General features: G+C 40.4%; 1 protein-coding gene across 1 annotated transcript in view; it reads right to left on the minus strand.

Annotated features, from left to right (window-relative positions):
• NRXN1 (neurexin 1) overlaps positions 1-27976 on the minus strand; it is a 472728-nt gene that overhangs the window by 19172 nt on the left and 425580 nt on the right. Inside the window, exon 14 of the mRNA XM_009894822.1 lies at positions 1478-1566. Within this exon, the coding sequence (XP_009893124.1) occupies positions 1478-1566 (89 nt within the window). The remainder of the gene's footprint in view (positions 1-1477; positions 1567-27976) is intronic.

Raw genomic sequence — 27976 nt, forward strand, 5'->3', positions numbered from 1 at the left:
GTCGTTCTATCTCATGGCATTTTGAAAAACACTCTGAAATCCTTTTATTGGAAAGCAAAAGAAACCCACTGCAAAGTATTCTCATCAAATCTATAAATATCTTGGTTCTTGGAAGAGCTCTAATGCCACCCTGCACGTCCATCAAACACTGAGACAAGACATAAACATCTCTGCCTTTACTTAAATTTAAATAAATAATTGTTGCATGTGGCTATTAGGCTATGTGACTTCAAAAAGGAACCATGCATCTACATTTGAAGCCAAATTGCATTTGTCTTAGGGCTACGTAGCCATATTCCCTGCTCCCCGATTTGAGTGTTGTACTAAGATGGCTTAGTTTTGATTTGCATTAGTATACAGGCCAGTCTCAAATTTCACTGATTTCTACTTAAGCTAAATATGTTAGTGCACAACATATTTATCTCAATTGTTTTATATAAAGTATTATAGGAAGTACCAAAGACTAGGGTATCATCTAAAACACCTGACAGTAGGCGTGCTACCCAATAGCGCAGAATTCAAGTGAGTAAGAAAAACTGAGACATATTTGGTACCACAAGATGCTCACTCAGAAAGGTGAAAGCTAACCCAAGCCAACAAAGCAAGTAGTCCTTCATTTGGAGTAGTTCATTTGACATCCAGGATTTTTTAAAGGTTATAGATTAACATAATTCCTCAGATTGCTGTTATGAAGTTTTGCATTCCTTCCCATCCATGGTAAACATTTGGATTTTTAGAGAGGATACGTAGTATTTAATTGTATATGAATGGGAAATTCATATGGGAAATTATATCAAAGAGAAAAATTAGTACCAAATCTCCATTATTCAGTGGGAGTAGGAAAGACATGGCCAAAACACTACAAAATTTTGTTCCATGGAAAATACTAGAATGTAAAAATTTTTCATTTCTAATCGGAACTAAACAAACACTCTAAATAGTCTTGGCTTGCAAAAAAGCTGTAAAAATTTGAAATTTGAGACTGTTGTATTCTATGTCTTCAGGTTTTTACCACCTATACAGCTTTTCATACCATAAACAGTAATTCAAAATGAACTCTGCTTCTACTACTGAGATAATAGGACACTTGAAATACTGTACTTCTATCTTAACTGGGGGAAATGCTTAAGGCACAACCAATTGCAACACCTTTCTCCTAAATGAAGTTGTCCTTTCTTTATGATGACAACACAGTTGCAGGGGCCCCAAAATGTCCTTCCCAGTGCAGCCTCAGGTCCTCAGCCAAGCTATAACCTTGCTCAGATCATGACTATCAATGTGCTCCCATTCGTTGTCTTTGAAAAATGTATAGCAAACTCTCCCTCCCTCCTGACACTGCCACGTATAGAAAGGTCCCAATTAAATTTCTCCCTGCTATGTAAGAAAGGACAGTCCTACTAAATGGGACTCTGGGGGACTGGAGCATGCAAATATGAAATAAAAGAAAGTAATAAAAAAGTTGACTAACCTAACCCACCTGAGCTCGGCTCACAGGGATCGATGTCCTCATCATCGCTAGGACATTCAGCCGAGGCCACCAGGATGTCATCTGTGGTCTGCAAAGAAAATAAGAGTCAAATATATATATTTTAATTGACTGAACATGTTGTAAGATTCTCACTGGCATTTCTTTCATTGCTCAGATTTATGCAAGGCTCAGAGCATTCCATACTGACATTCCATACTATTCCATACATATTAATATTTAATGGCTCAGTGACACATTCCAACTCTGTATTAATGGAATTTTGCTTTTCAATTCGCACTTGTCAGTTTTTAGAAGAACTGTGTTAGATATCCAGTGCAGGCACTTAAACATTTTGATATTTTTTTGTAATACGAAAAGAAAGTAGAAGGATAGAATGTGTATATTAGGGCTACTGGTCTTCCCCCTTTATCTCCAATATCTCTACTATGATATTGCTGAAAACACTGAGAGCATTAAAAAACAAGTCAAAATATTGAACTGCCTGCAGCTGTTAAAACTATCATAAATGTAGTGATGTTTTCTCCATTAATTGCATTTGCTTTCTCAGATGTACAGCCAAAAAAAAGGAAAAGATGCCAACATAACTCTCATTGAGTTGAAAACTATTAAATGAAAACGAAGTCAAGGAAAGAAACCAAGAATAAATATAGGCAGTGTTAGAAAGTATCATCCTGTTTTCTTAAATAAGTGAAAACATCCTATTTTCTTTAATAAGAGAAGTATTTCCCGAGTGCTGTGTTTAGGTCCGAAGGGCTCTAGGAACATCTGTCCAAAATGGGCTTGGGACAGTTCTTCGTATAAAGAAATATCAAATAGATCAAAACAAAGGATGCAAACCAGAGGATGTATGTTACAACATGCAATAAAGAAAAGAAAGTGGGGATTCCTATCTACCGCCTCTTACAGTGCAAGAACAAGGAGATGCTCAATGAAACACCAAGGCAATCAATTTGAACCTGATAAAATGAGATACCTTCTGTTCAAGTCACCTCTGAGAACAGTCATTTAGAAACGTAATAAGAACACCCACAGTTATTAGGGGAAATAATAGCAGAGAAATATAAACTGTTATGCTCCTGGTCATTTCTCAAGCAATTAATAATGAGGTTAGGAAGAAGCTTTTCCTATGGGCAAGACATTTCATAACTGTCCATTTCCAGCTTCTGCTCACCTCACTGCAGGAAATACATGGAGAGAATAAGACGACTACATGATACTGAAACAAGCGGCTAAGGATATAGCAGGCAAAAAGCCGTACTTGGATTCCTGCACGATACATGTGCCAACGAACAGGTACAAACCATTTTGGTCAATGTGAATTATTATTTTTAGGAGTGTTCTTTTGCATGAGTATAGGATAGGGCCATTACAATACATCAAAGTTTTACTTCATCAGTTTAAGCCTGAACATGTACAAATTTTACAACCAAAGCCTAAGCAATGTTGTTTATCATTATTATTCTAACCGAAGTTTTAAAGCAAAGCATATTACAGTAATAGGCTTTTCTTTGTCACGCTTCAAGAATATTAATGAACATATGCTTTCAGCACTTCTGTGAAGTAGGAAAGTGATACAGGAATACCTTCATTAATATGTGAGGCATAACAAAGAAAAGCCTATTATAATAATATTATATTTTACAGGTAGAAGACTGAGGCATAAGAGAATGAAGTAACTTGCTGATAGTAACCAAAAAGTCTATAGACAACAGCTATGTTATGTCACAGTTTGATGCAGTAATGACAAAAATGATCTTTCCTTATAACCGAGACAATTTATAGCTGGGGGAAACCACTCTGTAAATCTGTAAGGCTGCCAAAATGAGCTGGCAGATTTGCAATGAGAGTTAAAAAGACAAGAAAAAAAGTATTCTGGTTGTCCATTCTTTCTGCCACGTAGAAAAACAGAGTTATAACAAAAGGCAGCTGCAAACATCCCTTGAATTTCTAATGTCCATTTCTTTTCCCCAAAATACAAACATTTAGTCTTGAAAATCAGTAACTTAGTCCCTTTGTGGAAAAGCACCTATGTTTTTCCTAAAGTATAAAGAAAAAATAAACAACTAGGTAACCAATAAAGCCTTCTTATAAACAGTTAACTCTGCACTGTAAAAACCACAACTAATAAGTATCAAAAAGTACTAATAAGTATACAAAAAAGTATCATGCATGTCCCAAACTGTTTCACTTTGGTCAACCATAGTGTCATATTTTTCCTTCTGCCCAGAACACTGGAGAAGACACTATACTTTTCTGAGCTGCAGCCAGAATACTGAACATTTACCAATTGATCACTGGGGAAGTGTACACAAATACCATTAAACAGAGAGCATCATATGCATATGTAATACTCATAGCAAGAAATTATGTCCTGTGAGATCTACTGGTCTAACTGGAACTTTGTTTAAGGGTGCTTTGGTACATGCATGGATGAGTAACCCTTGTAACTTGAGCAAACTGAGGTGAAATGATCAGATAGTTAGAGAATTATTGCAGCGTCTCTGATTATTCTTGCTATAGGATAGTATGGTCAGAGTTTTCTTTAAGTAACTCGACTTTTTTTACAATTTGCACTGCATTCAGAATTACCAGAAAACAACTACGGGAAAACCATACATTTTAAGTATCTTAATGTATGAGGGATACTTTGCTCAGTTATTTATAAGAGGGAGTGTCAAAACTGTCTTTATAAAGTGACACTAATTCCAAGCTATGGAAAGAGTATTCACACTTCTACAAGAACAAAGGGATGTTCTTCACTGATAAAAGTGCATGCGTATTATGGGTACAGAAATGAACAGTACCTTAAATAAATGTGAATATAGCACATCAAGAAAGCTCTCATTAATGTCTCAGCGTATTAAAGGAAATAATGTATGTTTCAAAGTCAATACTAGATATAAAACTAATTTTGTTGGAAGCTATAAATCAAGAATGGGTATTTGAATAAGAAAGGAAGCAGTAAGATGATGTGAAAAACGTTTTCTTCATAAAAATATGTCAGGAAGACTTCCTTTTTAAGTATCAGTTAACAGATGTGTCACAACCTCCCCCTGTTCTCCCCTTTTCCCAAACCCAAGTACCTTTTTCCTGCTACTCATACATGTTTTCATCAGAAAAAAAGGCAAAGGAGCTGTGAAAGGCAAGTGAGATGGCAGTGACCAAGCTACAAATGAAAGCAATTGGACTGCTTAACACAATTTAAAATGGGATTAAGAATTAGCTAAAACAAACAAGAGTATAAAGAATACATAAATTAAAGAAATACTTTGGGCCAACTACCAGACTTCTTTCCCCAGAAGAGCTCTGACTGATGTGAATTTACCTGAAGAGAGAGCACGATTTAGACCTAAGGGTCTCAGACAGCCATGGGGTACAGATAAATAATGCAAGATAGAGTTATATGTTTTACTTACTGCACATTATCTTTTCCTCATGCTTTTTAATTTGGATGGGAAGATTTAAAACAAATCAGTTCTCCTAAGTGAATTGCAATTGTTGCTAGCACTATGGCTAATTTACAGGACACTGCTTCCAGCATTCTCATTAATCAAGGATTTAAAAGTCAGCGGAAAATCCCTTATTTACAGCGAGTGCCTAATAGGATAACATCCAACTGGTATCATCATAATACACGATCGGATTAGAATGTCTCTCGGGCGAGTTGTTCAAATTCATTTAAGAAGTGAAACTCTAGCTGTAAGAGATTAAAAAATAATAATAATTTAAAATAGCAGGTGTACAACCTGGAAGACCAGGCAGAATTTCTTTTGATTGCATCTTCTTTGTCTATTTTCAGAGCTTTTCAGATTCATTCTGCAGATGTGGCTGTATGATTTAAAATGCAGTCCATTGTAATATGTGGCTTCTTAAAAAGTTGGACATCTGTTCACATTTCAGAAAAAGGATGGTAGAAAAAGCTTACAATTAACATGCCAATATGACAAATGGACAAAAAAAATAAAAAATCACATTTTGTAAAGCTAGAAGCCACTTCGTAATGTAGTTTCTGACAATTATTCATGGGTGTGGCCCCTACAGGAACAGGTCTTGCTTCCACCACTCAGGTCTGCCTGCAAAAAGAAGGACTTTGGGATTTGTCTCTTAGCCAAGAGTTTAAAATATCACCAATCTGCCACCTTGCCTGAGGAAGGAAATGGTGACTATTTCAAGAAAGCTCCTGGCCCGATCAAAATATGATGCTCTAGTCATGGCTTACATACAGTGACAGCCTGTAGCTGTGGATAAATAACGAGCTGCCTCAAAGGTTACTACCATGGGTTCAAAACTGGTACCAGCAATTATGGTTGTGCCCTTCTAATAGTGCTCTTTGAATGCTATGTACTTAAAAAAAAATAATTGCAAATGAGTAAACAACGCGGAAAGTAATTTATTTATTATTATTCAGTTTTTGCATGACTGGGCATAAATACATACGATCTTACTCAGTTTTTATGTATGAAGCCTGTTATACCTGAGGGCACCAGAGAAATATGATCTCAAAATTAAATCACCAATCTGAATTGTGCATTCATTAACAGCATAATGGATCCTGCATATTTTCTCCTGTAGCATTCCACCAGCTCTCCTTTAAATCATAGCACCCTACAGCTACTCTGAATATAGTTTATTCTTTTCTTGTTCAATAATATACTTTATCCCATGAGAACGGCAAGTAAATCCAAATTGCACAACAGTTAAAAACTAGCAGTCCTAAATTATTATACGAATTATAAACAGCATAACTGCTTGTGACTACTGTTTAAATTATTTTAGATGAGAACTTCCACTGTGTAATCAAAACTATTCTTATTTATTTGTACAGCTGTAGTGCCTAATGATACCAGCCAGGCATCATTGTGCTTGGTGCTAAAGGCAGCTGGAAGGAAAAGGCTCTGCTCCGACGAGCTTACAGTTGGATTTCAGAGCTGATGCAACAAATGAGTGTGAGAGAGGGGAGCAGAGGATGAGAAGGGTCAGGTGAGGATGCTACTGATACGCGTGAGCAGTTACGCAGGCTCTGATCTAACTAATTCTCCAAAATGATGCTCCAAGACAGCAGGGAGGAAGGGCAGGAAGAAAGGAGGCAGAGAAAAGCCAGACAAGAGCCCGCGACTGCCCAAGGAGATGCTGGGAACAGATGGTGCCTGGAGAGCGCTGCCAAGGCTGCGAGCCTTTCTCAGGAAACTCGGTGTATTTAAAACCCCGTCCAGCAGGCACAGAGGTGAGGAGAGCCGGAGCGGTGCGGGAAGAGGCAGGCAGCACCAGCAGCCCCATGGTTTAAGGAACAGGAGGATGGAGTATGGTCGGGCGGGGAGGGGTAGTAACAAAGAAAGTGAGAAATTAATGGTAAGGTCACGGAGCAAAGGGGACGAGGCGGTAAAAGGGGATGGCCAGGATACAAGGGAGTTGATATTGACAGGCCTGATTATGTCAAGATTAATGGGTAAGGATTTAATGACTGTTAACAAATCACTGTCTAAAACCATACTTTCAGATGTAGGACTAGGAAATTAAACCTCTAATTTTCTTTTCCCCCTTTCCTGAAACGCTCGGTTATCGTCTCTGCTTACATTGCTTCATTTTTCCTCCTGAAAAAAAGCTTATTCAAACACTTGCCATTTATTTCAGAAAAAAATCAGCTACAACTGATACCTAAACACAGAGGTCTGCTTCATCTTAGCAGAAGGGTATGTAACTAGAGCCATGGTATAAACAAAGGTTTTGGAAAACCAACAGATATACACTACTGTCTTCTTCATTAGCTGTGGCAAACTTTCCTTTAAAAATACAGTTCCTGAAATGCTTACAGAAGGGAGCTCAGAGCAGCCATTTTGTACTTTTGCACTGGACACATTATCTTCTGAGGCAGTGAGGGACATTCCTAAAAACCAATCCCTCGCATATATTCCTTTTTTCCCCTATTTTTCTTTTAAGTGGAGGAATAAAGTCACCTAAACCAATGGGAATGCTGGCAGAAACCAACAGGGCATGAAAAATCACAAAAGACTTCATGTGGAAAAAATCAAATTTCATATTTGGGACGGGATTAACTGCACAATTTTCTAGCCAAGACTGTGTAATTTAAATTTAATTTTCTGTGTATGAAGCAGATCTCTATGACTGGTTGTTGAGAGAGTTGTAGAAAGAAACTTGAGTATGTCACATTAATCAGTCGTACTCTTCAGCTAGCTTCTCCCTGGTGTTAATAACCTCCCATTGCATGAGGCAGTTTGCTGAGAAAGACGCTATAGTGATCTAGCAGTAATATCAGCTCTAGATGACATACTGTTTAAACAACTGCCACTAAAGTTGCATTTAACCTGCTATAGGTCAAACAAGTACATGTGCATCAATTACTGCTCGTCCACCCACATACAAAAAGTATTTTCTCGGCGCTGCGCTACAAAAAAATGTTATTTCTGGACATGGATATTAAAATGCTAATATTTCAAGCATATACACAATATTTATTATATCTCTTATTAACTGCTGACATATTATTACCCTGTAATGTGAAAATACAGTAACTGAAAATCGAAACACTTCCTCAAAACTGACTCTCATCTAATTAATACCATCATGTTATTTCTTGAATTGGTCAGAGTTTGACACTGGGAGAAAGCAAAAGCCTTGATTAGCAAGCTCCTCTCACAGAAGAAATGTCTAGGCTATAATAGCCAAACACAATAAGGCCTTTCAGTTAATGAAATGAGTGCTGTAGAAATTAAACTCTGAGGTGTAGGTAAAAAGCTCCAGACGATGCCTCAGATGCCCTGCAGGCCACCTCCAGCCCCCGTCCCCGAATCTCAGCAGTGATGGGAACGTGGCTGCCCCGCGCACCGACGCAGAATAACGTTACTCCTGTCCTCTACCTCTCTACATAAAGTACAGAAAGTCCATCTTTCCACATAACAACCTTACAACCCACAATATTATTTCCATGCAGAACACCATTGGTATTACTACTCCAGCTCCCCTCGTCCTCCCAAACATCTAAATTCTCACGGGCAAAATTACGACAAATAGCGGAAATCTATTTGAGGAAAGGATTTATACTAAATAATGTCAACAAAACTCTGTGGCTTTCCTTTAAGCTCTGAATTTGAAGTTAATTGCTTTGGTCAAAGTCTTAGAGCCATTTATCTCATCTGGTAAAAAGCAGAAGCAGAGCTGAGAAAATCCACCTGCTGGCAAAGCTACAGCTTTTTACCTGGACAGCTAGCCAGTCAGCACTCTGCATTAATCTTCAAAAATAAAAGTATTACTAACTTAAAATAAGTAAATAATCCAAATCTTTTGCTATCAGTTCGCGTCCCTTACCTCCTGCAACATATGAATAATGTTCGTTTCACAGATGTAGACCAAAACCATTTTCTATATTAATTTTATTTACAAATGTCTCTTTTCTTGTTCCCTTGTGTAACTTTTGGGGAGCTGCTGCCTGGAAAATTAACCCACTGGTTTTTCTCCCTGTTTCTCTCCCTGTTCGGCAACCAATGAAAGCGGACACATCTCCACCAATGCATTTTTCACTGGCCAGTCTTTCATATTTAAATGCCTTGCAAGGAGATATTTAACTCCACACTCATTGCATAACAGCCGGGGCTATTTTGGATTTCTCTTCTTGAAACAAACTGATCCCGTCCTAGCTGTGGTTCTTGGGAGCAGAGCACGCAGCAACCAAACAGTGACAGAGTATCAAGGATGGGAGTTACCATTTCTCAGTTTTCGGTGGTAGGAAGAAGGTTTATTTTTTGGAGTAATTACTTCATTACTTGATCCAAGTCTTAAGTTATAGCACAGGGTTTGGTATTTATAAAGGGAACAACTGATGTTTACCATGAACATCAGACTAATGCTTCCAAACTGTGCTGGCTGCAGTGAAGGGTGAACTGTCCATCTTTCACACCCTTCACATCAAGGCCAACTCATGTCATAAAAGCCCGATGGCATGTTTTGCATGAGGAGTCATGTCAGCGTCATGCACATTTTGCATTGGTAAAGACCTAAATTTGTTTTGCAATGCCAGAGGAACGGACCGGCATTTGACATCTTTCCTGGGAATGGTATGACACGGTCTTGCTTTTTTGATTGATGCAGAACTACAGGTACAGTAAAAAGACCAAATTGTTTCTATTCCTCCTACCGGAGATATGGGGGAGGGGTGGCTGGCTGGGAATAGCAAATGTATGAGCTCCATACCATGTGTACATTGCTCCCTTTGCTCCATCCTGCCCTCTCCCTCCCTTTTGCAGTGGGGCTGACGGAAACGGGAGCTCACGTCCCAGCTCTCAGGACTCCTCTCTCCGTCTTTTTGGGAACTGCCGGCTGACCCCGCAGCTCGGTGCCCCCAGAGCCCCCAGCAACCCACGTGAGGTTGCAGGCAGAACCAGCCCAATGGTTTCTCATGCTGGAGAATACACAGATGTAGAGACTTGACACAAGCCTAGGCTTTATCCTTGAAAGTAGGTATTGATATGCAACATGCCAGCAAACAAAGCCTAATGCACCTAATTCCATAATGCCCAGTATATTATATACACTGTGCCATTTGTTAAAGCAGTCAGGGCTTTGATGAAGAATGAATGAATTGTCCCATTATTTCTCTCTCATCTATCTTTTAGATTCACAGTGCTGTAACATTTCTGTTTTCAGAAATATTTTTTTTTGGCTAATTTTCATTCTGCAGTTACAAATAGTTCTGTCACAGACCATACTGATCTGAAGAAGCTGCGCATCTCTTCAGCTTACCTTTTTCACCCTTATTTCCCCCAGGTAACTAAAATAGGTTGAGAACAAAGGACAGGTAAACTGTGACCTCTTTAAAAGTCACTTGTGCTTTCTTTCCAAAATTCTCTTCAAAACATCAATATTCTTCTCTCATAAACACCATATCTCATTGCACAACAAGAACAACAAAAATGCAGTTTGATTTTTGTTTCGTTTTTACATTTGCAGTAAGCCTAAAATACATAGAATGGAATGTGATTGATGAAATGGAATCCTATTAATTTCTCCTAGGCAAGAAAATAATTTTGCCTCTAACTATGACAGAAATGTTTCTGGGCATTACGCTTGTATTTTCTGATACCATTTTATTTTCAGCCATCTCTTTTGCTGAAGTAAACATTTTGGTCTCCATTAATTCAGAACTCACAAAACACAGTGGAGACTTTTGCAGGTTATTTTTCTTTTTAACCCAGAGACTCTGTGCTTATTAAACTGCAACATTACAACAATGATAGCAAACCTTTTAATTTATATTCCTGTATTACCAATCACATGTACAGAGATTGTTGAATTTTTGGAATATGAGATTTACTGCATTTGTATTCATCTCAGAAAACTCAGGCATAGCATTATTAAAGACTTCAAAAATTACTATTTGACTCTTTGCTGGGGAGGTGGGGTTGCTTTTAATTGATCAATGAGCTGCTAACATAGGCTGGGTTTTTTTTGCAACTTAAACACATGGTTTAAGACCATTCTTGGCAAAACTTAATAAAGTTAGAGAAAAGACTGGAACTGATACTGGACACTTTTAAGATTTGGCTGGACAGGGTGCTGAGCCATCTTGTGCTTTTCCCAAGAAAGTTTGGACCAGATGATCCCTGAGGTCCCTTCCAACCTGTGATTCATTTCGTTACAAAAATCCCCCTTATACAGCGAAGTTAGAAAGGCACTTACATTGAACTACACTTCCATCTTTTTTATACAATTACAGTACTGCCAGTTTTACTCACTGTGAGTGTCCCTGACTATTAAATTGTGGCACACAAGAATATCTTGCTCCACCGATATCCATGGGAATTTTATTACTGATTTCAAAAGAGAGGAAAGCAAGAAAAGCCCTTCACAAGGAATACTTCCTGCAACTAACGTGTGTGCAGTCTCTGTTCTCACCATATTTTCAGGATGGAAAAACCTTTCTTACCTTGTGTCAAAACACAGAGCACAAAATAATAATTTTAGAAGAAATGTAGCAAACTGCATAAACTATCAGACTGCTTTTTAGCCATCTAAGTGAACCAGCGATCTCATCTTGCCCCAGAAAGAGACAAGCGACAGAGACAGTAAAGAGAAAACATGGAATCTTCTATTTAGCACTGACCTACCCATACCACACTTTTCAAGTTCATTTAAGCACAGCTTTTACTCAATGCAAATTAGTTGAAGTCAGTCAGAGCAGGTAAGCATCTGCTGGCATCCCTCTCCCAACCCTAGTTTTCCTTTCCTGAAGGAAAAGATGAGCGCCAGTCCCGCTGCCAACACTTTTGTTCCTTGATTTTTCTAATAAATTCAAAATTTTTGAGGGGCTAAGAGTGCATGTTGTTCCCTCCCAGATACCAGTTCCTTTGTCACATTTTATCCCCCAGTATCACCAGTTTACACAGGTTTACCCAAAGCAGGGAAAGGAAAATTGAAGCTGGCTTCTCACAAACCTGTCTTTGAAATATGGCCTTTAAAAGTATTAAACAGTTAGATCTACTACTAAAAATTTGCCACATTTCCTTATCTTACTGTTTTAATTTAAAAACTCAAACAACGTTGGCAGGACCAGGGAAAGTACTGTGGAAATAACCCACGAATTTTGCTGGGCCAAAAAATGTCCTACAGAGCTTCACTCTGCAAATGCAACTTGTTAATACCAACAAGAGTTAGCTACACATGCATTGGAAGGAGACAATGCCTAATTGCCTTTCAATTAAAATAAGAGTTTCATTAAAGCCACTGTTTTGGAGATACAGTTAATTAGATAGTTTCTGAAAGTGTACATTTGTCACAGAGGTATCTGGGTTTGTTAATGATGCTTTTATTTCATAACTGCCTAACAAAGGGCACTCAAAATTCAGGTGACAAACATGCTACAGGGAAGCAGCAACGCTTCACACGCCTGGGAGATGCTCTAGGTGAGTGCTGTGGCAGTGGCACGCGCTTCAGATGGCATCATTTAGCCTTCAAGACACTACGTACCATTAATTGTTTCCAGGCTTCAATTTTCTTAAGTAATCACTTTCAACAAAAAGCAGAGGAAGTTTAAACCTGTGTTATTTGGATAAGTTTTATCTCTGTCACTAATTTAGTGCTGTGAATATAGATCATAGACTAGTACGATACCTATAGTTAGGACTCAGTGTTTTCCATTTTGAAGATCTTGTCTGTGATTGCTCTTAGTTTTATCAAATTAGCTTTTTAAAGATACGCTCCAACCCTGCTGGTACTTCTTTAAGCGTGTGTGTATCAAATCTTAAATCTACGTGCACGCCCACACACTTGTAATGAAACATATCTAGAACTCTTCCAACCAGGTTAAGCAAAAATGAAAAAGAGGAAGACAGAGAGACATTATTTACATGCAGACATTTTTTTACAACCATGTTTTTAATCAGGAACCTGCCTTTTTCATCACATGTATGAAAATCTACCCAAGGCCGTCAGCCTAAGAAAAACTGCAGCTCACACAAGACATCATTGGGGTTTGGGACCTAAAAATATGGTTTTGCTTCAGAGGATAGGCAGTGGTTTTCCAATAGCAAAGAGAGGAACTGACACCTGGGAGACAATTTCTCCTGTGCTGTCCGTACTGCTGCTGATGGCATTTGGGCAGTGAGGAGGAGGAGGCCAGACTTGAGAAGGAAGAGGAGAGAAATCAGGCTTGAAACGATGGCAAGATGGGATACTCAGATGAAGGGCCAGAAATGTGTGAAAAGTAACTGAGATAAGCTGCTGGAGGATTTGGGAAGTGAAATGAAACCCTGTGCTCAATGTAAGGTTGTGGGGGACACACGCACCCTTACAAAGAGAAGAAAGGAAGGAGGAACAGAGAGTTACAGTAAATCAGCAAAGTGGCACATAGAGAGCTAAAAGGAACAACGAGCATGGGGAAGCTTGGCATAAGGACAAAGGATGCTGGACCAGCCACTGGCAGGAAAAATTGCAGGTTTGTAGCCATCAGAACAGGCACTGAGATTTCAGCTTTCCATCCACTGTCAGCAGCTATCTGCTAATCACTCTAGCAAAGATTTCAACTCTTCTGCAGATGTCTGGTCCATGAGGATCCATCATCTTAAAGGACATTAAGTCTAAGACTCCCGCCAATCATTCTTATCTCAGCCTCAGAGATCTGCAAGGTGGATCCACAGGCTCCAGCTGTGCCAGCTGTTCGCTCCGGGGTGTCAGTTCCATAGCACATGGTGGAATATGTTTCTGCTGTTTGTTTTTAAATCAACTGGGAAAACCACGTGCAAACATTTGATTTGGAAAATTTTAAGTGTGAAAGGGAACAAATGCCCAACAATTAGGGGATGCCAGAACTCGAGTCTAAACGTGAAGCCTTCATTCACACGCCTTGTGCCTGCACCGTCTGATGCCATCTTTAATAACATGCTGGTACCGATTAATAACAACATCTTTGAATGTCAGCTGGTGTATAGCTATACAGTTCCAGAGAAACAAAACGTTCACACTTCAGCTGTGTATTTGGCCCATCATTTTTTTGTGATATCCTTTAAAACTGAAAGCCCAAACCCACAGGGAATTATCTTATTCTTGAACCTGTTTAAGGCTACGCACTAACCGCTGTTGTGACTGCAACACGGCACGCTTCCGAGACATACTCCAAAGACATTTCTGCTATGAGGTAATCAAAAAAATGTAAGTTAAAATGAATAAATGACATAAAGTCTGATGTTTCACCTTCATTACTACATTATGAGCAATTACTAGAAATATGGCAGAGAATTAAAATCCAGGGTAAAGTGAGAAATTAACTATCCATACACATCCCAGTTATCCAGCATGGCATTATATTTTGATAAGGTCTTTCTATTCTCTGGCAAGAGCCTGTAAGTTATCCTTTAAAATTTCTTTTCATAAGACCTTGTAATTTTATTTGTTGAAATATAGCACAAAAGCACGGAAATTTCATTTGATTGGAGCACAAACAAATTGACAGTGAAAGGTTCCTCTTTAAAACTACGAAAGATTTCATAAGACCCAGGCTAAAACTTAGATGGGAGTCTAGAAGAAGTTCTTGTTGGTGCAACTAAGACATTCAGTAGGTTCCCTAAATAGGCATGCTATGTCAGGAAAGGCTATAATTAAATTTACCGAGTCTGTCAGTCTTGTCTATATTTGAATGTTATTGTGATATACATGAAGTTAATTAAAACTGGTATAACTCCCAGGTGAATAAATTTATGCTGAGGAAAAAGACCCAATGTTTTCTGCGTAGCTTTCGAGGGCAGTGTAAGCTACCTCCAGCCAGCCCATGGTTTTACCCTGTGCATCAATAGGAGGAGTTGAAGCGGTCAGACTGCACTGCTTCATCAATACTCGTGTAATGGCAGCAACATGATGTGTTTTAACCTTTACAGGGGCAAGTCGTTACACTCACGCTGACATGCTCGATGTGTCTGACTGCGTACCAATCTCCACTACACCTCAACTCTTCAAATGCAGCTCTCTTCCCTGTAACAGCTATGTACTGCTGTCAGGAGAGCAAACCACACAAACCAAAGCGATGCAGACCAACATATGAGAAAATCTGAACTAAATAAGACTATTTCAGTCTTCCTCCCACTGGTTCAACATCGAGCATGCAGGCAGTTTGTCATTGTCAGCACGCCCTGAATTCCTCACGTTGGACAGCCATTGAAAGGTCATGTTCAAGTCTCTTAAGCTTTTATGAGTCTGAGGAAGATTCAATACCATCTCTTTCCCTTCAGCAGTGTAGCACACCACCTCAGTACAGGGAGGTGTTTCCTTCTTTCTTCCCCCCTTTTTTTAAACATCTTTACAAAAACATGTAATTGCTAGGGTCTCCAGATTTCTTAGATTCCCCATATTTCTTAGACCTGAACAAAGCAATAAAACTACCTTCATACATTGCCCATCATTGATTTCTCACGTCTTTAGTATTCTTTGGTCTTACACAAGGGACCCAACCTCCTCCTCCTCCTTCTCCACTGCTGTTCTCCTGAGGTCTGTCCTTTGGAGCGTGGGACCTCTCTCTTCTCCCTAATATCACTGCAATATCCATTTTTTATAACCTCTGCTCACCTTTGTCTCCCTGCTGGAAGACTTCTAATTAGCCTGCTCGGATGATCGAAGTCCTCTGTTGCCCAAAGAGCTCTACCTTTTGCAGTCATCCTTCAGACTTCACTGCGTCACTGTAGGAGCCAGGGTGAAATTATTTCATCTGTTGCTCTCTGTTCATCATGATAATGGAGTAATACTCTTCACTTAACGTTACCCATGTTTCATGAATTTTAATATCCGTAATAAACTTCAACACAGAGGAACAGATTTTGAGCTGCTTGGAAGGGACATCAGTGCAGGAGCTGCGTGCAAAGCACTGTTCAACCCCTTTCCTCCTGGATCAGCTATCAAGCAGAAAAAATACTCCTCAGACGCATATGAAGATTTTGCACTATGACACTATAAGAGTTGATCAGAAGATCAGTGTTGTCTCAACATTTTCATCAGCAACTAGGCCCCCAAAACCTGGGCTAACAGCTTGACATGAGTTTGCAGCAGCTTGCTGAGCTGGCTGTCCTGAGACTTAGAGAAAGGACTGAGGTGTGACCATTGTACATGGGTACGAGACATGTCGATACCTTGGTACAAAAGTACGGACAATATCAGCACATGGTACAAGCCTATTCTACTGGAACAGCAAAGCGAAGAACTGCTGTCGAAGAAGATGGACCACACTGGCTGTGCCAGCATCGATGAAGTAATCTCGAACCTCAGTTGAACTTTCCTCATTATAATGTCATTATAATACAAAGACACATCTCCTGGTAAGAAGCTACCTGCCTCCGAAGCTGACCATGCCTCAGACACTCCTCTCCAGGCATGCGTGGAAACCTTACTCCAGAGAGGCGGAGATTGGCACCTTTCCATGGGACAGAGGTGGAGTGGAGGTGGGTCCAAGGAGGAGCGAGGTGTGCTACCTGACATAAAAGATGGTTCCTCAACAACTGACCCCTGAAGATCTTCCCCACTGAAAGACCACGACGGTTGACGAAGAAGCAGCGGAATGCCTTCTGGATTTGGGACCATTGGGACGCCTGTGGACCCGCAGTGGTAGCTATAATCCTCTTTCCCCCCCTTTTTACTTCATCTTTCCTATTCTTCTTTCTTTCTATCGCCAGCCGCTTTACGGGCAAAACCAATAAAGTGATTGTGTGTTGAAAGCATAACTCCCTGGGCCTGATGCCATTTCTATTTGCGCTTCGAGATCACAGCTGAAACGAACCATCACGTGTCCACTGAGGAGTGGACTGTGACAGACACCAAACAGGCAAGCGCTCCTTGGCTGCTCTGCAATGCACCCTTTGCCATTCGGGGCACCCCTTGCTAGTTTTATCCTACAGTACAAAACAGGAATTGGGATGAAGAATCTGGCCAAAAAATATGACATACATGCAAGTTGTATTCTTAGGGTCCCTCAAGAAAGCTGATACGTATGCAATGCAGTATTTCAGTGCTATGAGTGAAAGAGCTCCTAATAAGCAGAGATGCAACAATGTGCAGCAATTTGAAATAAGAGAAATAACAACTCCGAAACCTTATTTTGATTGATTTTTACAGAACACTAATGTAGCACCTAAGCACTCAGACACAGAGATGGAAAAACTCCACAAGTTAGGTGAGACCACCCACAGAGATTTTCTTCACCTGATCACACCAATTTGCAGAGATTAATTGTATGGAAGGAGCCACACAATGTTGAATGTCATGATAAATGGACGCTATGACAGCAAACGATTTCCCCTAATGTTCCATTACGCTTCTCAACATTTGAAATTTAATTACTTGAGAAAAATAAATAAAAAATGCAAAAGCCATCAATATCCTCACCATTACGCCATATTTTCAACCTGAGAAGGCATTTTGTTTCATGATAAAGAAAACTTTAGGTGTGAACCCAAGGGAAGCAGATCTCAGACATTATGGCAATGTTGCTATAGCAATTATTTGTGGAAACGTGACAGTCGCATTTTAGCTCTCAAGCCTCCTGCTCAGCTCATGTATGCTGTTCATAACTAGAATATAAACTGCCTGATGCTTATTGTATCCTAATAACATCTGTAAATTAGTTATAGTGATGTACTTCCAATAACTAGGAATGGAAGAATAGTTTTTGTTACTAATATTTAATCATGTTCAGAAAAACCCTTTATATCTATGCATTCGGTTAGATATTTCAACTGCTCTTTTCAATGAAGTCAAAGTTATATAAATATATTCTAAAAGCGATCAATTACATTTTCTGAATTATTGTGCATAACACATTATTCAAATGGGGTCTGCTTTGAATAGCGGTTATTTAAGATCAGATTAATATTTGGAAGCAAAGAAAGAAAAGCCTAGATCAAGATAAAATTTTATAACCATTCAGCATAAACGAGGGGTGTGAAAATGCAATGTTCAAGTATTCTCAAAAGCCCAAGCAGCAGATAAAGCAGAAATATCTGAATCACCCTTGCATGTATTTTGTCCATTTAGTAATACTTCACTGCTCAGCTAAACTAAATTTTCCTGGCTACATCCATTAGAAATAAATGCAATTGTGCAATGCTTGTGATATTAATGGGCAGCTTCAGGCCTCAAATCAAAACCTCAGAGCCAAAGTATCCCAGACTTTGGGAGGGTTAGGGTTGAAGGTAGTTCAGTCTAGCTAAGCAATCCATGAACATAAAACTCGCAGACAGCAGACAAACTACCTCCGCAGACCAGACCCTCTGGGGTGCTCAAGTCATATACTCAGCCAGCTAGAAGCCCTTTCTTCAACCTGCTCTTCTTTAATCCCCAATTAATTTTATTAATTGATCCTATACTTTTAAAACTGCTTCAGCAGCCAGAACAGGATGTGTCCTAGGAGTGCATAATGCTTAATTTCACAACAAAGTCTTTGGTAACGAAAGATCCATCACGAAACAAAGCGAGTGCCCTACATAAAGCGAGGCCACAGGGGACCTGGCTATGTTCTGCACTTGCTTACTAAACTCTGTCAGATACCAGATACACGGCAAGGCAGTTCCTTAACGTCTCCTCCCCAGTATCTGCAGACTATTGACTTAATACACACAATATTTCAGCATGTCTTAATATTTTGCTTCAGCATAATGAAAATGTTGCAGCCTCCCCTCTTTTGTTCTTTCCAGGCTTCTTCTTCAGCAACGTCTGAATTAGCGTAAGTATAAAATATCTATTTGTGCAACTTACACTCAGATATTTGGGGGGATGAAAATCCTAGAAAAAAACCCAACATGTATAACTGAGTGCTCTCTGAGCAAAGCAAAAATTTCTCTTTGTTGGTTTTTTTTTTTGCCTCAAAACAAAATCCACAAGCCCTTTTCAACACATGAAAGTCATACTTCTTAACTTCATCCATCAATGTGTGGAGTAGGCTAGCCACTCCCTGTAGTATTTTTACAGGTAACAGAGCAAAGCCATTTTCTAAAATGCACTTGACACATGCTAATGCTCTGTCTGGAAGTACCTGCTTTGTTTTCAGCACATACAAGCTGCCCTGTCAACCCTTAGCTTTTTTTACTTCTTTTTTTTAAACTCCAAACAACAAAACAAGTGATAACTGATATTAATAATTAGCAGTTGTGCATAGAGCTGCCCTACCCAATTCTCCACATTAAAAACAGATGAGGAGATGATGAGGTTGACATTTAAAAGTAAAGTTCTCTTGATAGGCAACAGAAATACGGACATCTATACAGTCCCGGAGGCTTTACTGACTGGGGAAAAGATGTCCAGAAAACTCATCTGTAAGTCCCCTGCCTTGTAATATGGGGGACACCCTGACACAGAAAAAGAAGGGAGTCTGACATCCTTCCCAGAAAGCTGTGGACTAGGGAGACATGGGCCCTGCAGACCTGAGACACCCTCTCCCAGATTACACCGCACCCCGGGAGTATGCGGTCCTCTTTTTTTTCTCTGAACTTGAACCCTCCTGATGGGATTCTTCCTTCTTCCGCAATCTTGAAACCTACCCCCTTTTGTCTTTATTAGCCATAATATCAGGTAGCTGTAAAGCTACAGACCCACGAAAAAGCCTGCTGTCATGCCCTCCCCTATCCTACCATTTACTTGTAAACACACAATATCTCCAATTGCCCTCCATTCCAGCTTTTTAAAACAACACAGAACTTAGAAAATCCTTGTTTTCCAGGATGGCAATGAGAAATACACGTTTTCCATTAATCGGCTGCTATTTGCCTAATTCACAGAATCACAGAATCTCCTAGATTGGAAAAGACCTGTAAGATCATCTAGTCCAATCATTAATCTAACACTGACAAGCCCAACACTAAACCATCTGCCGAAGCACTATATCTACATGATCCTTAAATACCTCTGGGGATAGGGACTCCACCACTGCCCTGGGTAAAGTGTATGGGTCTTATTGCTGGAAAAACAAAGGAAACAAAATCCTTTTTCGGTTATGGATTTCCTTTGCGAGAAATTATCCCCTTGGTGTGCACAGCTTCCCACTTGCAGCTTTATGCAACAGCTTCCAATTAGAACAGCAAGATGGAGAGTGAATGGCCGATTTCTCCCCCCTAAAACCTCCTGCACCCACAGCTCAGTTTTGATTGAACAACGTCAAGATGGCTTTACGTGGAAAGCACCTCAAGAAAAAGGTGGGCACTAACCCACCTTGAAGAGAGGGGGTGGCAGATCGTTTCCAATCAGGTAATTGGAGAGGAATTAGTACTTTGCTTCCTAAAGGCAGGACGGGGGTCCTGGCCAGGGGCTCTCATCTACTGTTGAGCAGAAAGCACGGCACCACCGCTCCACCGCACCTTCTGCCATTTCTCCACCATGACCGGGTGTTTCTCCAGCTCCACAGGGCACGGCAAACGCCAGCAGACGGGGTGCTCTCAGCAACTCTGTTCTGAAAGTTAAATCTGCCATTATAAGATTATGCTAATAGCTAAACCTCAGCTGTATGCGTCAGTTTGTACTTCAGGAAGGCTGTTATCCCCTGCATCAATTTAACAGGAGAAGACTGAGTGTCAGGTGGTTCTCATGTACACAGAAAGTGTACGTACAACAAGTGCCACCACCGCACGACGCCGTAAATCAGGAGTTCTGGAAATGCTGGAGCGAAGCCTCAAAGAAGTGATTATAATTCCCAAATGCTGACTTGGAGATGGCAGACTTCTCGCAACGGCATACGCAATTTTAGTGAGCACTTGCAAAATTTATTCTCCATTAAACATGTAGCATAAGTATCAATAAAAATCATTTGTCTTCTTTTCCTTTACTACCAATCTGACCTTGTTGTTAATAAAAGTAAGAAATAGCCTTTTTCATCAATACAGGAACACACGTAGATTGATATTTATCACTACACAGTCTGCTTAGAGCCCTTCTAGTTTTCTTTGAAGGACTGCAAATTATTCACAACACAGCGGGGTTTCTTCAGTGATCACATCTGATGCATTTTATACAACATCCTTGTTTTTGTATCGGATATCAAACCCTATAAAACACATCATTTTATGGGGAACCTGAAATTGGATTCCTCTGCAACAGAACATTTCCTCCCTCGACTGTCTGCAGCACTTTATAAAATATTTATTGATAGGATGCCTAAAAATACACATAGGCCAGCACAGCTTTAAGATGGATAACTATTTAGCAGCCATAGACTAGATTTCACACCATGGGGTTCTTATTAGGCATAGTTGCTTAGGAATCACACTTATTTTCTGACACATGATTATAAATATTTTCATTTAAAATGAATAATTCAGCTCACCGAACAGACAGAATTATATAATTTTTACTTCTTCAAGGTTCCCCAGCAAAAGCCGTGCACCAAAAACATACAGAGGCCCCAGGTGAACACGCCTGTGTCTTTCTGCCTGTTTCTCTTTTATTTGAAAACAGAAGTTAATTGCTCTTTTTGTGACACACTTTGCATATTCCTGGTTCAGCTTCGGCATGAAATGCAAAGATGTCGGTTTGGGCTAGGCATTTCCCGGTGCGACGCTGTGTGATGCTGAAAACCCCCTCTGCCCTGAAGCCCACCGGGCTTGGCTGCCCACGTACGAGTGAGCCCAGGCTCTTCCCCATAAAGCGAATGGCGAGGCAGCCCTCCTTCCTGCCTAACGAAGGCAGTGACAAATACGTTCTCCCCACACGCGGAGAAGCACGACTTCCCCAAGGAAACGGGGCGCTGGGTTTTGCACCAGCAGCGGAGACAGGCAGAGACGTACAACCACTGTCCCGTTCCACCGTTACCTTCTGACTGACCTGTCTCATGACCACACTGGGTCCCCCTCCAGTGAAGCACCAAGAAATCACCCGCTGCGTCCACATGTTTTGGTCCAGACGGCTTCCCCAAGCGCGAATGGCAAAGGAGAGCCGGCACTTGTACACCACGATGAGAGGAGAGGGCACTGTCAGCGGTGCTCCCTCTCCGCCGCGCAAGCGCTTGCTATTTGGGAAGCTCTGCTTGCCAGAGAAGGATCTCCACAACTCCCAGTTCTTCTATTATGGATGCTGAGGGGTTCACCCTCCTCTGTTACTTATTAAATAAGTTACAAAAACCTTACCTTTCCATTATTGTACCCTTTTTTAAAGCTATTTCATTCCCCTGGGATACAGGGATCCCCTCCCAGCATTCGGGTTTTCTACTCTGAGCGGGGTTCGGGTGAGATACACCGAGGTACCATCTATCACTTATAAGGCTGCAGTAGGCTGAGTCTGGCTCTACGCTGTTTCTCAGGCTAGACTGTACTTTCCAGAAAACATGCTCCATATGCTAAAGCCATACCTTAATATTACACAACACGGGCAACCGGAGCACGCCTGCGATCAATTTCCTAGGGTATTTTTTTCACAAGCGCATCTGTGGCAGCATATTTACCGTATTCAAGGGACTTCGTAAAAGCCCACTGCCCACTGTCTGTAGGCGTATAATGCATCCATCTCATGCAAAACTAACAGCGTTGCTTTCCCGAAAGCAACGGCTGGAGGAGCTGAATACCACCGAGAATTTCTGCTTGATGAGTATAGCAATCTTAATTGAGATTTAATGTTTACTTTACCTGGTTAAGCACAGAGCAAACACCACAGAAATTGTTATGAAACAAACAAACAAACAAAAAACCTGTTCAAAAGCTTATTAACAGTAGCTGAAACTTGCTTGGTTCAAACAATAACCTGCCCAAGCAACGGGCCTTTTCCAGCACAGGGATGCTCAGCCTTATGGATAAACCTTTGAACTCGCTGTGCTGTTTCAGGCACCCAAACCACTAATTAAGAAAGAATAATTTAAAAGACAGCGTAATCTTACCTGCAGAAGAGAAAAATGACTAAATACTTAATTCTTCTCTCGTACCTAGAAAATAGGCAGAGCGAGCGTGCGTGTGTTTGTGGGAGATTCTGTGTTTAATCCATGCATTTCATAATGTTTAGAAAGACACAATCACTGTTTCACAGCTGCTTTCACATAGGTCATTGCTGTGTGACTCAAAACTTCATTAAAGCGTCAATTCAAAGAATCTGGTGAATCCTTCCATATGGCTGTATTAGGCTTCAGATCAGATCCTAACTTCAAAGTCTGCACTGCCTTTCCCATGTCAAGAACCATCCACTTTTGGAGACACCATGGACTGCATGCAATGGTTCTAAACTTCCCACTTTTACTTGCAAAGGACTATGCATGTTTAGAGGCACTACAGATGCAGTAAACTCATTATTTCTGTTGCAAATCCAAGCATTTAGATCAACCCCCCTCCCACTTACACAGCCTTATGTCTTGCAAAATAAAACTAATTTAAGCGTCCCTGCTTCTTTTTACATAGGGCAATCACCCATGATCTTCAAGAGCCTTTATTATGCTTTATTTTTAGCCTCTCCAGCTCTGCCTGATTTGGTGAGGGAGCCGCCTTAGCTTAGAGAGGCACGAGCTGCGATGCTTCAGTGCACAGTTGAGAGCTGGGACGGTATTGGGTATACCCAAGGGAGAAACAGTACTTTTGCGACAGCAGCAGCAGCTCAGCATTAAAACATAGAAACATGCAAGCAACAAATAGCCCTAATTATCCTCGATAAGAAAATTATCTGCAAAGTGGGATGCCAGAATCTCAGGAATACATGCACGCAATCATCTTATCGGACACGATACCTCATTTTCTTAAGCAATCAGGACCTCCTTCGAGGACCCATTCTATTTCTCATGGTGGATGGTCTACTTTTCTCGTTCCCTGTGTTTTTAGCTACTGGGGATAATAAGAATATGGATTGATGACGTATTTTAATGTCATGTAACACTGGAAAGACACATATAACACAGTAATTATATAAGCAACTGTCTCTATAATCACTCTTCAAGGAATCACTATCTACAAATCTGCCACTTTGCCTTTAAAAGTACAACCCTAACCTGTCAAAATCAAATTGGATTTTCATTAAAATACTGCAAGAGTTAAGCAAACAAGCTACGGAACCATGCCTTGAAACAAATTAATATTTCATGCTATAATTTATACTGTGGAGAGCCAAAGTAGAAAGACATTTATGTAAAACAGGAACTTTCATTTTGTTGGTATTTTTTTTCTTATTTTCCTCTCCCACAGAAATCCAGTGAAGCTTCAGAAGTGCCAACACCTGCAGCCAAAGCTGTTAGGGGCACTGAAGAGATTATGGATGTTAACCATGACAAATAGGAATGCTTATGTTTGACCTACACCTCTTTGGCTGTTCATCACAGGACAGATATTTAAGCACAAGGATATTGAAGAAAAGAAAGGAGATGAAAGAATATTTCGTATTACCATGTAAAACGCATCGATGTTCACAAAGGCAAGAAACACTTTAATCAACTCCTTGAAAAACAAAAGTGGCTTCGGCATTGTGTACCAGCTCCTGCATCCAAGTCTGCTCTTTTTAATGAGTGCAATGTCCTCTCTAACGGCAGCATCTAATTTCTCATTTTCATTAAAGGTTCAACATTCTTAAATGAAACACAATTAAAATAATTTCAAAATCAAACAGCAAAAAGCCAGAATCGCTTTAAAAGCAAACTCTTCCCCTAACTGCTCTTTAAATTCATCTCCCACTTCTGCTCCCCTCCCATATTGTCAACTGGATTTAAGTAGTTTTCAGAAGTGAGGATGAATTCCCCTGGTGTAATTCCACTAACTGTGTCTATAGGTCTCACTAGGCATTACTCCTACTGCTGCCAGAGGGAATTTTGCTTGGATAAAGACTGACAGATCTACCAGCCTCCATGTCCTCAACAGGTTCTGCAGAAGTTCAGATCATGAAGGCAGGAGCCCCTGGGTTAGGATTATTTGCTCAGTTGTTCCACTATTACTGAGACATCTTCTTAAATAAATGGACTGTTGCTAACAAGTCACTTTGGTAGAAAACATGGTTATTCTAGATAATGACACAGTTCATGTAAAGAAATATTTCTCAGATAATGGATTTCTTCCTTAGGATGGCTGTGAAAGGCCACCCCAGAGGTCATGAGTCATTGTTGGGTCAAGCATTCTTTGTCAACATTTTGAAACACACACATGGGGAATGAGGACATATCATGTAGCCTTTGTTAACCCCCAAAATGTTTTACTATCGTTATTATAATAAACACGAAATAGTGATGACTTTTAAAAAACACCAACACTGAAGAAGGCATCACTGACTTGAAAATTACTGGTGTCAGGAAAGAAGCATCTGAAAAATGTTCAGTAACAGGAATCTAGTTTATGCTCTGTCAGTAACTAGTAATGCAAGTCCTCATTACGGTATATAACTATGTTTATACTTAAGTTTTGCACTTGCAATTTGTTTGGGTCTTGCTATATTAAAACAATGCCTAGTGAAATAGTAGAAAAATAAAATAGAAAAATATGTTCACTCTTCAGCAGACCTAAACAACTAATTTAAAGCACCAAATGAGCAATGCTGGGCATTTTTTCCTGCCTAAAGGCTTCTAATACATATCTACTACTAGAAAGGCCCATCTAAAACTGTCATGCTAGAGGAGAACTTCGGGAACAGACTGGGTTTTACAACCCTGAAATTCTTCTTCAGTTTTATATTCTCAGCTTAGGTAATTATGAATGAATAAACCACTAAGGGTGAACGAACCACTCTGAGTTTTTGTTTAAAACTTGTGTCTTGAGCTAGACTTCCCTGCCTTCTGTCAGAGGTCATTTTACTAAACCTGGCAAAAACCTAGCTAAAACTTGACTTCATTTTAAAATCCCCACACTCACTCTCCCTCAAAATGCCTTATGTTTATTGATGCATCTCAGAAGCCACACACAGAAAACGGGTTCTAATGAGTCTTCTAAAGGTTGGTTGAAATACATGTCCAGATATCAGAAACCCCTTTTAATGAGCAGCATCTTTTCAGTTCTCTGGTTGAATGGACCTCTTGATAATGGAAACTTTGGATCTCAGTTTCTTTATTTTGAGCTTGATATTCCTCATGCTTTTCCACACTCGGCAGTGACAGCAAGCTGGCCTCTTCTGCTGCCCTTTTATTCACAGACAGGAAACTTCCCTTTTGTGAATTACCCCATCAGGCAACTTTTCTAACTGATTGCTTCCAGCAGCACAACAGCAGCTGACAGATAAATGCCAGGTGTACTGTGAACATCAGCTAAAACCATCCCACCCTGTCCTGCCTCTGTCTTCTCTGGTGAACTTTGGCATCAACCAACTGCCTATTCAGCTCCTTACCATTTTTTCCAGGCTGCTTTCCCTCCTCCCCAAACCAGCCCAATCCACACCTGCTTATGGTCTTTCTTGTTATGGCTGTGGGAAAATGCACACAGTACTTAACAATCTTCTCCAGCATCCCTGCAGCCCTTCCTTGGGACAAACACAACTCCTGTACTTTCCAGATCGCCACCAATTGCTTATCTGCTTAATCCCGCATTTCAGTAAATCTCACTGTGATACAGAGATGGACAGTAACCGTAAAGGAATGTGTGCTGTAATCCACAGGGTCAAAGCCTGCCCGCACCTACTCTCTCTTCAGGGCTTGCTGGAATTCAAGTTTCCATAAATGTGGAATGAGAAGAAAATAAAACTTCCCTGTTGCCTGCTGCAGCCCGAATCCTCTCTCTGTTCACTCATGTGTTACCCGTGCTTCTTTGGCAGTGGTATTCAGGTATCCTCCTCATGCCTCAGAATACCACAGCGATAAACTGTAAAGTCACTGAAGAGATTTGCTTGTTCTTTCTGGAAGGTTAAGATGCCCTACCCTTCTTAGGTTGTTTTTTTTAAGGGGCTACAGGAGTTTTCAAGACTGGTTTCCCAATCACTGATTCATGTAAGAAATATTTTGACTTTTTGCAATTTCTTTAATTCTCTTGTCCACCAAGATGCTAATCAGTGTTTACTGCTCTGGTCTACGGAGTGCCCTTGAGCATGGCACCAACATCCTCAAGTTAGGGGTCGTAGAGCAGGTCTGTCCAAAGAAGATTCTCTGACTGAAATCAGATTACTCAAATACAATCTTTTCCCTTTGCATCAGGGCCGAGAGCTATCTATGACCACTCTCAAATACATAAGCTGTCCTCCAAAGCTGAATCGCTGCAGAAAAAATGGGACATTACGTATCAAATATTTTTACAACTCTGCCCGAGTATGAAAATGCGCACACACATACTCGCTGCACGAAAAGTCTCGTTTTGAAGGAGAAGCTGCCAATTAGCTGTCCCCACAAGGCTAATTTATAACTCTCTGTGACTTCCACGGCTGCGTGCAGGATTCAGAGTACCTGCTGAGGGATGAATCCTTTCAGAGACTTTTCACTTTGTTGTTCTGTATAACTCTTCATCCGTTCACTGAGCATAAAAGCACACTGGTGTGTGACCTTGGGAAGGGGACCTTCTTCACGGGCATGGCGTGCAAAGGCAGGAATCAAAGCCGGCAAGCTTGCAAGATCCTGGTGGCAGACGGATGGTTATACCGTATTGGCGGTTTTGTTTTAAAAATATACTGCAGGCAGGCTCCTGCATGGAGATCCCTTCCCCTTTGTACTGATATGGCTCTAAGTGGGACTACTGCATGTGAGCTACTGGCCTAGTGTGCAATTCCAGAGGAGCAGGTATGGAGTAGGGACAGATGCAATGATGCCATGCTGAATTTTCAGCCAGCACGAAATAACAGATATAAGCAGGTATTGTTCCCAGTCATTTCAGGGGGCTGCTGGTTCTGAAATCTGAGTATAATACTCAGTCTTCCACTGTAAATGAAGTTAAAAAATAAAAAGGAGACTGCACTACCAAGAGCAGCAGAGACATTAACAGGACTCTTATTTTGAGATTTTAATTGGCATGAAATTGATGGTAAGGAGAACACTACTGTGTCCCCTGATTTGACCTCTGCAGTGTGAGATAAACAAGACTTCCTTGATAAAGAGTACAATCTCAACTCTTAAAATGTATCTGGTAGTCAGATAACACCTCCTTCGTATAGGCA

The sequence above is a fragment of the Charadrius vociferus genome, unplaced genomic scaffold (genome assembly GCF_000708025.1).
Source record: "Charadrius vociferus isolate BGI_N301 unplaced genomic scaffold, ASM70802v2 scaffold411, whole genome shotgun sequence".
NCBI lineage: Eukaryota > Metazoa > Chordata > Aves > Charadriiformes > Charadriidae > Charadrius > Charadrius vociferus.